This window comes from Tinamus guttatus, unplaced genomic scaffold (genome assembly GCF_059628265.1).
Source record: "Tinamus guttatus ecotype Peru unplaced genomic scaffold, ASM5962826v1 Tinamus_guttatus_pri_ptg000043l, whole genome shotgun sequence".
NCBI classification, from domain to species: Eukaryota; Metazoa; Chordata; class Aves; order Tinamiformes; family Tinamidae; genus Tinamus; species Tinamus guttatus.
The window spans coordinates 1758845-1770935 of NW_028288577.1; the positions used below are offsets into that span (position 1 = coordinate 1758845).

General features: G+C 39.7%; 1 protein-coding gene across 1 annotated transcript; it reads left to right on the plus strand.

Moving 5' to 3' along the window:
• On the plus strand, window positions 1-4974 carry TUBD1 (tubulin delta 1). Its single transcript, XM_010222675.2, has 8 exons — window positions 1-189; window positions 411-558; window positions 936-1152; window positions 1791-2022; window positions 2491-2655; window positions 3362-3502; window positions 4092-4275; window positions 4864-4974. Exons 1-8 carry the CDS (start codon window positions 18-20, stop codon window positions 4964-4966), a joined length of 1362 nt encoding a protein of 453 aa, XP_010220977.2. The 5' UTR covers window positions 1-17; the 3' UTR covers window positions 4967-4974.
• The last annotated feature ends 7117 nt before the right edge of the window (window positions 4975-12091 follow it).

Genomic DNA, 12091 nt, shown 5'->3' on the forward strand with positions numbered 1-12091 from the left:
ATACAAAGTGAGCAAGGATGTCAATTATCACAGTTCAGCTTGGTCAGTGTGGTAATCAAATTGGGCATGAGCTGTTTAACGCTATCTGCAGTGATGTCCATGGCAAGCATGGATTGTGTTCCAAGAAGGAGAATGAATCCTACCAGGATGCTTGCAAAGAACGCTTCTTCAGTAAGGAGAAAGCTGGAGGTAAAGAATTTAAGGACGTTTGTTTCCCACAGTCTTATTTCATAGATAAGAGATTATTTCATAGAAATAATGCACACTTTACTGTCCCATTGAAGCTAGTAGTTCAGTTTATGTGGGTGGGAGGAATGCAATTTGGGCCTTGGTACAAGTCTTTCTATCTTGTGTAAACAAATTCTAAGATTGGCAAATTATTCTAACTTTATCTTTTTCTTCCTTTCCAGTACCTGTTGCCCGGGCTGTGCTTGTTGACATGGAACCCAAAGTAATCAGCCAAACCTTAGCAGTAGCTGCCAGGTCTGGCTACTGGAAGTACGATAATCGGTCGCAGTTTTGCCAGAAACAGGGCTCTGGGAACAACTGGGCAAATGGGTACGAACAGTCGTTTCAGGCTTTGGTAACGTAACTGTGCAGAGTGTAACATTAACTTGTTTTATTTTTACAATAGAGCAGCAGTCTAATCGGCTGCTTTTTGCAGTGCGAAGCTGGCTTTTGCAGTGAAGACTGTATTAGAACAAGTGATGAATACATTTAAAAACAGAAAACAACCAGCACGTTTTATAAACAGCTGGTTTTTTTCTTTTACAAGATAAACATCACAGCAGGGTATTGTTTCTAACAAATAGAATTAGCAATTCTATCAAGTAGGTTGTACAACTAAAAAAGTGTGCTTTATGAATTGGTTGACGTTATTGTTTTTATTTAAATATAATCTGCCATGTCTTGTTACCTTTTCTCTTATTCAACAGTTACTCTGTTCACGGGCCTAAACACAAAGATGTGATCATGAATCTGGTACAAAAAGAAGCAGAGAAATGCGACCGGCTCAGTGGATTTGTTACAATAATGAGCATGGCTGGTGGGACAGGATCTGGCCTGGGAGCATTTGTGACCCAGTGTTTAAGGGATGCTTTTCCAGCCTCATTTATACTAAACCATGTTATCTGGCCATATGGAACTGGTGAGGTGAATGTCACGTGTCCTTGAGATATTCTACAAAATAGAATATCAAAATCTTTGTGATTACAGAAGTAAAGCGATGTAAATAGAGTACTTTCTGGAAGTAAAACATAGAATGTCAACAACTGAAAGAGACTAGAGAAGAGAAAGCAGTACCTTTTGTAAATTTAACATGACAGAAGGCAATGCAGCTAATGAATTGTTTGCCTAACAGCCGGTACAGATGGCATCACACAAAAATACTTCAAAACTATCAAAAGGTCACTAAAATCTCAAGCTAATAATAAGACATTACGTTAGCTCTTGTATTACCAAGTCTTAACGGAGTATCTTCAGAAGCTCTGCTAGCTAATTAGAAATGTTACATTGTACGAAACGCTATGTAGTCATCATAGTGTCTGAGTACTACAGACCGTTCCGAGAGATTTTCTTTTAGCGTGTTTGGATGAACTGAGATGGATCGTATGACTTTCACAAGTCTTTCTCTCTGACCCTGAAAACTATGCTAGCTGCTAATATAACTTTGAAGAGAATGAGTCAGTTCCTAAATCATAACTACAGGAAGGATAGTCACCAGAGTAGTATAAACTAGAATGAGATCGAGTTGTTTGACTCTCGTTTTGTGTGTGGTTTTCCGCTTCCAGGTCATCGTTCAAAACTACAACTCCATTCTGACTCTGTCACATCTGTACCGCTCATCAGATGCCCTTCTTGTTCATGAAAATGATGTTGTTCACAAGATTTGTGCTCAACTCCTGAATATTAAACAGATCTCTTTCAGGGATGTAAATCAAGTCATTGCACATCAGCTGGGAAGTGTTTTCCAGCCCGTTTACACAGCAGAAAGTGCCTTACACTATAGCAGAAGCCCATTAGGTATTTAATTATATTATAATTCCTAACATGTTCTCACACAGCTCTATAACAACCTCATTTTGTCACCCGAACTTCTCTAGTCTTCTTAGATAGTACCCAATCTTTAGCATACGATAATAGAAGCGAAAGATTAAACATCTTAGAAACTCAGCCCCAGTTTGGTAGCAGAGTCGGGAGTTAAACCCCTACTTCCAGTTTCGTTCGTTGCAAAAAAAAAAAAAAGAAAAAGAAAAAAAAGGAAAAAGAAAGGAAGCTTATTCCCCTTTTTTGGGTGACTATCACACTTACACTGATGTGTATTTCAGAGGAATTTTGCAGTCGCTTTTGCAGTCAGTTTTGTGACTCAAAATGCATTGCTTCTTACCTTAAATTATTAGATGTATGTAAAATTCTCATTCTCTTGTCCCATATTAACTAACCTATGAGGTGTTTTTTGCAAACTTGAGCAGTTGTTACTTCTTTTTGCAGGGGACTTAATGGAGACCTTAGTTCCACATCCTGAATTCAAGATGTTGGGTCTTCGTAACATACCTCAGATGCCTGAAAACTCCCTAGCATACAGCACATTCAGCTGGCCTGGGCTCATTAAACATTTAAGACAGATGCTCATTGCTAATGCTACAATGGAGGAAGGTAAAAAGTATTCGCTGGTCTTTGGTAACCATCACTATTTAAATTTTTACAGCTGACATAAAGCTTATTGCTTTATAGCACTCAGTGACTAGCCTCAGTCAGTTCAGAAAAGAGCTGCTGCTCTCAGACAGCTGGAATTTGTCTCTACTTAGCCAGCTGCTCCTTTAGCTATTCACTCAGCTGCCACAGGAGCTCTAAGCCTGCTCCTGTTTTTGCTCCCAGACATCTCAGTTAATTATAACTATTGAAAATATGAAAAACAAACCAACACTTTTTGACTGTGCAGTTAATTTGCATCATTCCTTTGGAACATTCTTTGGATTGCTAGTTCTTCTAGGCTTATTTTTGTTACATCTTCTACTAATAGAAGTCATGTGCTTAGCCTTCCCATATCATTTACACAGAGAGTTCAGTATAGTTTCCAGTTATGCAAAGAATGGGATAGTAAATTGCTAACTATAGAAACAACATACATTTTCTCTGCTGAGACTAGTGACTACCATGCCAGACTTCATAAACACTACTGGATAAGCTCAGTTTCTCACCCAAAACTGTTGCTTAATTAACAGACAGAAACTACAAACCCATGATCTTAGCTTGTGGCACAGTATTAGTTAACATTTCACTCTTCAGCTAGTCTGAATCCATATTTCGTGAAATACTAATTTGCTCTTATCCCTTTTTTGTTGCCAAAACCTCTTCTTAGGTATCAATTGGCAGGTAAGACCACCATGTCCAGGCTCCTCCATCCCCTCCAGGCATTCCACAAGCAAACCACTGCATTTCAATACTTCCATTGCCAACCTGGTTATCCTGCGAGGAAAAGATACGCAAAGTGCAGACATAGGTGAGAAGGAAAAACTCAACACTCAGTAATTCCTGTTTCGCATCCTACTGCTTTCTTTGCAACACTGTTTTCTGCTGAAAGTGGGGGAAAAAAAAAAAAAAAAAAAAACCAAGGCCACATATTTCACCAGGAAGGTAAATGTTCCATCTACAAACACATTGTAATGTTCAAGGCCATCTTATATAATCGCTCTGGGTTGTTGTACTTACAACTAAGATATGTGTGTTTCCTGAAGCACTTCAGAGAAGGAGGAAGAGACTGAGGTTGATGTGACTATATACAGACTTGGCTATATATGTGACTTGTCTATAAATAGATTTAGTTGCTTTTGGAGTAACGAACATAGCTTGCATGTGAAAGTAGCAATACAAAAGTACTCTGCTAGATAATCTAATTAATCAATTTAAAAACAGTTACCTTTTAAACAGGCTCATCAGTTTCCAGATTTTTTTAAAGGCCTGAACTGATCTGCCAAAAACAGTAGTCAGGCACCTACATTTATGAAGCCACACAGGACTACTGAATTCAAGATGCAGTAGCTTTTGTAACTTTACAGTTGTCAAAAAGGTCTGTTCTATTTCTGCTGCAGGAAGTTTCCAAGATCCAGCACTATATACATCGTGGCTAAACCCCCAGGACGCTTTTAACCTGTGGAAAACACCACGAGCATTTAACAAGTATGAGAAGTCCGCTGCTTTGGTCAGCAATAGCCAGTTCCTGCTGAAACCTCTTGACAAGCTTGTAGGAAAAGCTTGGAATATGTTCGCTTCCAAGTAAGAAAAAAGAAAAGCTGATATTTTATGATATTTTTATTTGTGGCTACCACTATCTTTGCTGTGAGATCGTTGTGAAAATTGCTTTCTCCTTCACCAAAGGTGAATAAGCATGGAGACTTTTCCTACACTTTAGAGGAAGCATCTATTCTTGAACTACAGCGTTGGAGTGAGGAACACAGAACAGCATTCATGTTCTGTGGACACGCAAGGCCCCATGTTCTATTGCTGTCACTTGGACAATTTCCTCAGTGCGAAAGCTCTTAGAAGTTAGACTTTTACATTCCAGAATGACAATTCCAAAAATAGTACATAGAAACTCTTCTAGTAATCACAGAGTTTCTAAAGGTGATATGCTGCACCTTTCAGGAAAAAAAAAAAATCTTGAGTCAGTTCAAAACTTTTAGCTTTTTTGTTTTTTTGTTTTATAAGGCCCTTATGAATTACAAAACTAAACTCAGGAGAGAACAGTATAAACTAACTAGTGTGATTATGGACTGGAAACAGATTTTTCTTGATATTATGTTAACCATACAATCTGATTTCATTTCTGATGTTCTTCATGTCTGATGTGACTTCAACCCACAGAGCCTATATTCACCAGTACATTAAATATGGGATCCAAGAGGACGACTTCCTGGACAGCTTCACGGCTCTGGAACAGGTCATCTCCAGTTATACCACGCTGTGATTTTTTAAAAAAAATATTCTCAACCAGGACGTTACTGCAAGTACACCACACTGGAAGATCTTCTTGCATCTACTTCCCTAACTATATAAGACTGTAACTATTCCTCAGTTTTGTGAGTAGTGCTTGAGTGTGTTAGACCATAAAAGCTAAATCAGAACTGAATGCATTTGTCTGGCCAGGTAAAACTTCTATTTAATATATTTAATAAATATTTTTTGGGTACATCTGTTAATTAAAAACAGAAGGTATATTTATTATAAATTATTTTGAGATTTTTTGGGAAGAGAACTGCTGTTAGTTTTCAGATGCAAGGTCTGGGAATATAACATAATAAATAGATTATAGAATTTTTAAGAAACTTTCAATAAATTTTACCACTGCCACAAGGTGGTGCCACTGTGAAGCAGGAGGCTGCAAAGAGAGCTGCACTGAACTAGTTACGGGTAAAAAAGGGATTGCAATAGCACGGTGCAGTACAACCAAACACCCATATGCTTCAAACAGAACAGATTTATGACTTTTCTGCTTTTATAAAGACTTGTGTGAGAGCTTCTACACAATAACACAATAGAATCGGGAAAAATAAAAGCTTCTGTTAGCTTTTTCAGTTTCAGTTCATATTGAGAGCTTTTGGAATTTCTTCCCCCTCACAATATAGGTTTTCTTCCGTAGAAATAATCACACTCAGTATTAAATAGGTATGCACCAAAGCAAAACAAACAAACAAAAACCCAGACAGTCTCCAGGACTTTTCCCTTGGGAGGTGGACAAATACCACTGTTTCTCTTTACAGCCTAGTGCTTTTCTGTGCCAGGCCTTTGAGCTTTTAACTACAAGGTGAGCAAGCAAGTAGAATGATAGCTGAAGTATTGAAGGCATTTGCCTGGTGGCTAATAAGGTGACTATATAGAATTCTTGCCCTATTAGGGAGTCTCATTTTAAATGTTTAATTACAACAAAGATAAATGCAGAAGTAAGTCTGCTAGGCTTCAGTTGGAGGACAGCAGACACTGGGTGTCACTCTTGCTGTTATTTTCTTCCTCATTTAATTTACCTCTTCACTTTAGTTCAGAGCAGGAACAGAAGCACTAAGATCCCTCTGGAGCAGCTGTTTGCAAAGGAGTTCTGGCACGTGAGAACTGAAAGGGCAAATAGTCTTCTTGACAAGATTCAAGTAATTTTGTAACTGAACATGAAGAAAGTGAGTACTAGAGCTAAGTTCACAATTGTTCAACTATAGCTGAAGTAATAGCTGGCAGTGATTGTAGCTTTATTGCAATGAATTCTGACAAATTTGATGGCACCTTATACATAAGCAAGGTTAATTTCTCATACACCTTCCAAAACCAAACAAATAATCCCCCAACAACAGTTTGGCTGTTTGTTAGCAGTAGGAAAACTATGAGAACACAACGTAAGAATTGAATCTATCCTATTTTATGCAGAAATATTACCTGTGTAAATTAGGAGCTATACTGATAGCTCAGTAGTATAGATGAATTTTTAAATATGCAGGAGAATAAAAATCGAGGCAGCCGGGGGACCATGCGGGAGGGAAGGGTAGGAAGAGAAAGCAGGTACAGTAGATATGTCCAATTTTCCTATTAAAAATATGCTTGGCATTAAGACAGAACATTTTAACAGTATTCTTCTTGCAGAGCACAGGATACAATCCAATGACTCAGTCTGGCTTATTTGATCAATTTTCACGCAGTTATTTGTGTTTTAGGAATTCCCCTTCAAAAGGGGAAGAGTGAATAATCATGGTTCCATGATTATTATCCAGTCACACTTCAGGCCTTATCTGCTCAGTAGTTCCACAGTGAAATTTGAGTTGTTTAGAAGTTCAAAATTATTGTTATAGACTTCATCTGTGAGCTAAAAGACTGTTATGACTGAAAGGGTTTTTTTCTGTGTGTTTTGATCAGTTTAAACCATTGTCTCAAACTAGGGTATTTTGACACAAGAGGCTTGAGGAAAGATTGCACAAGAAGTTAAGATAAACAGCACAAGCAAATCAAGTTTGCAAGGAACAAAGGGTCAGGAAAGGAGACAGTATGGTAAGTTTCTTCCTCCTCCCTCCTTCAAAAGGCACAGGATGTTTAGCAATATAGAAATTATTTCCCCTAGTGTTTTTAAGAACTATTTCATCCATTATCAGTCTAAAATCTAGTTGCAATATCAGAAATGAGAATAGGTAGCTCCATGTCTGAAAAATTACCAGGAACACACAGTCTTCCTCATTGTTCCACAGGTCAGGTAAAGATATTTAGAAGGCTGTGACACATAAGTCTTGGAATCAAAGAGAGCAATGGGTTTTGTTACTGCTACATTAGCAAGTAACTTTATTGCAGCAATAACATTATGTTATCTCGCTATATTCGTAATTCTGGCCATGAAGCAATCCCTACAGGCACTTACTGCAACTATAGAGGAAATGAACCTGGTTATCCAGTCTTTATAGGTACATTTATGGGTTATGGCACTTGCAGTTAATGGAGCAGAATATTTGATTTTTGGTTATTTAAGTTTGGTTGCAAAATTTGAACCACATCAGGAAACACAAAACACGTCTAAGATTTATTTCCTAAACGGAAAAATAAGTTCTCACATTTAAGCTGTGATTATATGAAAAAACAAAAAGGAATTTATGAAAAACAAAGACGAAGGACTATGTAGCTCAAAGCTGGGCCTACAAATTAATTACTGATTAACAAAGATACCTCTGCAAGAAGTTGCTCACAAGTAGAAATCAGGGAAAATACTCTTAATTTCATTGGGAAACGGTATTTGACTCAGCATAAGGGGATCATACCCATCAGCCAAAATTGTGAATTTCTACAACACAATTTCCTCAAAACTAGGAAAAAAAATGAGGTGAAAAAGTGCAGCTGTTGTGTCAGCTATTGTAACACTTTTCAGTGCCCTGAAGAGATTGACAGGAATTGTTGTATGCATTTCTAGGCTTCTTCCTGTTAGTGTTTTTCACTGCTGACCTCAATTTTGAAATTCTCACACTCTTTTCCAAACTAAGCCTCATTTTTTGCTCTATTGCTGGATTCCTCTATTTTTTTCCTCAGGATGTGGAGAGGAGGAGAGGGTCAGAGTGGCAGGAAGTAAATAACTTATCAAGTTTATCATTTACATTTAGAAGGTGGCGTAGTTCTACTGAGAAATTTATTACATAAAAGACAATCTGAACCTGGCAGAGGGCCTTTATTTCATTAGAAATTAAAGTCAATGAGTTAGATCAAAGGTCAGCACAAGCCACTGGATCACCGAGACAGGGACAACAGGAGCAATGGCCTTGACCTTGATAGTTTTAGGCAAACTTACGCATGTTTAGGAATGACACAGGATGTCCATAAGCCAAGGAACAATGCATCAAATCTCACTATTGTTTTTCATAATGGACAGGTGCAGCTTGCTTGGAAGCTGATTCAAGGAGTCCAACTGTAGCAGACCTATTTAATGAATAGAGTAACTTTTACTTGGTCACAATAATAAGAGCCAAAAAGTGTGTTAAAGATAATCAAAAGCAAGTGACAGAACCCCGAGGCAGTAATAAATAGATTTTGCTTGGATTTAAGTACATATTGGTGCTTATATCATTAGACTGACTACCAGTACAGAAGGGGCAGAGCCTCAGTGCAACAAGAGGCTTTCAAGAGGATTACCTGCAGAGGTTTGCCGAGCAGAAACACCTCAAGATGACTGGAAATAACTTGTAGTCCCCCCCGCCCTCCCCCCCCCCAAAAAAAAAAAAGGAAAAAAAAGAAAGATTTTTCTCAATAGTAAGACAAAAGTTACACACCAGTTACCAACTGATGCACAACTGGGAAAAAGTAAAGCTCATAAGGATATTAAATAATTCAGTTCCTTCTACATACCTTAGTACATTTGGTATAGATAATATAGATAAGTAATGAAGGACAAAACAAACAAAAACATACACATGTCCAAGTGCACTTTAAAGAAGTCTGAATTTTGTGGAACATCACTTCAGAAATTACTTAGGAGCCTTCAGGAATGTGATTCATGGATGTGATATGTTAACAAAAAGCTCCGAAAGGAACGGAGCCGTGCCCGTGCCTTTCCTCAACTGCTTTCAAGGACAGCCCAGACACGGCTTTACCAATGCAGCAAATTCCAGGCTTCCTCCTGCAGCCTCCAGGCTTCCTACCCCACCTCTGCTCCGGCAGCGCCAGGCGCGCGGCCTGCTCCCTGCACAGCCTTTAACCCGCCTGCCTGCAGTGCTGATAATCCCCAGTTTTAACTGCAGAGCCTTTCCGGCTCTTTCAATGGAGCCCAGCGTTCACAATGGGCTGCTCTGAGTCCACATTGTGAGAATGGGCTCCCTCTAGACAGCCACTTCCCCTCAGCCCTGCAGGAGTGACTCACCTACCTCCGTGAATCAGCAGAACCTGCTTAACCCTTAACGGACACTGCGAGCTGGAGCAAACTGCAGAAAGCTGAGGAGAGCCTGAAACGGGATTAAACAGGCTGCTTCTGCTCACTAGGAAATCAAACTGTTCAAGAGCTGTAAATATATTCCACAGTAAAGAGCATGGATGCACCATGGGGAATAAATGGAAGAAATCTGGACCCTAATCCCATGTTCATACAAGCCTGAGAAATTCTAGTCACTGGTTTCTAAGAGTTTAGAGGTATAAAATGAAGTCACAGGAGTCTGTACTTACCCTTGTGAATAAGGATTGGGGGAACAAGTTTGGCTTAAAAGCATTTTGCTTTAAAGCTGGAATATTACACCATAAGAAAGAAAAGATGAGGACTTTCTGTAGACTAAGATTCCTGTTTTTAAAGTGAGAACAATAAGTGCAGAAAATAAGCCACCAGTTAATACAAAAAGAAAAAAAGAGAAATATTTCTCAACATTTCTTGTCTGAGCTTCAGTTAGGGGTCAGCTTTTGTTTCACTAGTTATGTGAGAAATTGATGCCATCTTAAACAGCATACGTGCATTTAGATGGGTGTGTTCTGTGACAATGATTACGGTACATATTTGGTTACGTGTGCAATGTAATGTTGATATAAAACCTCGCAAAAATACACCTCAGTTGCCTGAGAATGCTGTAATTGTGGTCAGATGGCATGATTTAATTTGAACTTTTGCCCAGCAGGCTTTAATATGTAATAGTTCATTTACTGGTACGTGTAAGCAGAACAGGGCTGAAGGAGCCAAATGGAAAGTAGCCTTATCCCACACACTGAAGGTGTAATAAAATACTGACTCTGTACTTCTGGTTGGCAAAGGCAGCTGTAGGTTCATTCTAACGTCCTCAATAAGTACGGCGAGAGCTGGGCAGCAGTTCAGAGCTACTGCTCTCCAGATGGCTCACAACAATACAGAGTTCAAGAATATGTATTTTCATGTAAAACTGCTTGCTGCTGATGTCACGTATTGCTGCTGCTTGCAAGGAGAACACTGGAAACTTTCCTCCAAGCCCCATTTTGGACAATTTGAACCTGTGTTCCTGCCTGATTCTTTTGTCATCTGGTCAGCAATTGTATTTATGCAATTATTTTGACATTGTAAATGAATAATTTCTCCTTTCTATGCTGAATTTTGGGCAAGAGAAAGCAAGCTAGGATTGGCAACTGATGAACAAAAATCCAATTAAATACCCTTCTCCCAAGAAGAAAGCTTCCTTTCCCTCCCTGTGAGGCATTAACTCATATTTTCACGTTATTTTCCTCTATAAAGATTTAGACAGGCTTCTTCACAAACCCAGTATTTTCATGGTGAAGAGCAATTAAACCTGTGTGTGCTATAAAAGAGTTGCTTGTTCTTCAGTGACGTTATAAACGAAACCTGGACTTGCCTTAGTACACGTGGGGTCCTGTCCTGGCCGAATAAACGTCCAGCTAACAGGCCTGCACTTGCTGAAAGAAAATCACCAAGCGCCAGCAAGGCCAGCCAGGGCGAGGAGGGCTGAGAACGGACAGCAGGGAAGGTTTCAAGTCAGGACTCTCAGGATCAAGCCGCCAAATAACATTTAAGCACTTTCATTATTCCCGTAATCAAAATAATCCTCTCGGTCACTGCTGAAATCTCCTGTCAGGACGGGAGCCCACACCTCGCTTGCCAGCCCTGGGCATCGCGTTCTGCAGCCAGTGCTGCAGGGCAGGCTGCCATGTGGTGGTTCTGCATAGGCAGAATGTCCAAAACAAGTTTATGTAAAAAAGGAGGCAGCAGAAGCAAAATCACCAGATGCATCGGCACAAATCTAGAAGAAATGCCTAGAATTTCTTTTGACACTCATTGCTCTGGGCTTGACTACTGATTTTTGGCACCTTAAAAGTTGTCTCTTGCAGCTACTTTCTCACCTTGAGTCTCCTAATGCCACATCAATGGCAACTGCATGTCACAAGAGGTCAGCTGGACTGAAGCGAGATACAAGATACAATTAGAGAAACGAAATCTGGTTTTATGAAAATTACTTCAATGTTATAGCTCTCACTCAAACAGCTGCAGCAGATGAGAGGCTCTGAAGGAAGTATGGTTTCTAATCTAGCCAGTGACACTTCATGAAAGCGAGTGGATCTGTAGGTGTTTGTAAAGTTACCAAACAGTGTATTTTCCCTTTATGCAAATCCAGCTTCTTCCAGAGACAGAACAGAAACACTGAGCCCTGCAAACCTGCTAAGAAGCCTTCTCAAACTGTTGAGAGGGCCTGTGAGACACACAGATGAAAGCCACTGTCCTTCAGAACTGCGTTTCCGCAGCAAGCGCGGCCCTCGGATGAAGCGTTTATGTGGTTTTGTTCACGGCAGCTTCGGTAAGAGAACTGCCCATTTTCCTCCTGAGAATACGTGAAGGCAAATGAAGGTGCCACAGAGTCACTACACTGCAAGTTTTGGGAAATGCAACTAATCGGCTACCCAGCACAACCCTTCTCTCAGGAAGGAACAGCCCAGCACTCCACAGGGAAATTGCACCACCCGGCACATTTCACATGGACAGAGAAAGTCTGAGGCCATCAGGAGGGTGCGGTTGGTAGGGCAGTTATCAGAGCAGGGAACAATGCAGAGCTGACAACTCCTATCTCTCACCTTTCATCAGGAAATAGCAGCTAGTTTCCTTATTACCAACTGCCTGGGCGAC

Excerpts from the sequence above, each read along its gene's own strand:
- TUBD1 (XM_010222675.2), top strand. The coding sequence starts at position 18 with ATGTCAATTATCACAGTTCAGCTTGGTCAGTGTGGTAATCAAATTGGG. Across the intron at positions 190-410 it reads CAGTAAGGAGAAAGCTGGAG|TACCTGTTGCCCGGGCTGTG; the intron begins GTAAAGAATTTA and ends CTTCCTTTCCAG. Across the intron at positions 4,276-4,863 it reads TGGAATATGTTCGCTTCCAA|AGCCTATATTCACCAGTACA; the intron begins GTAAGAAAAAAG and ends TTCAACCCACAG.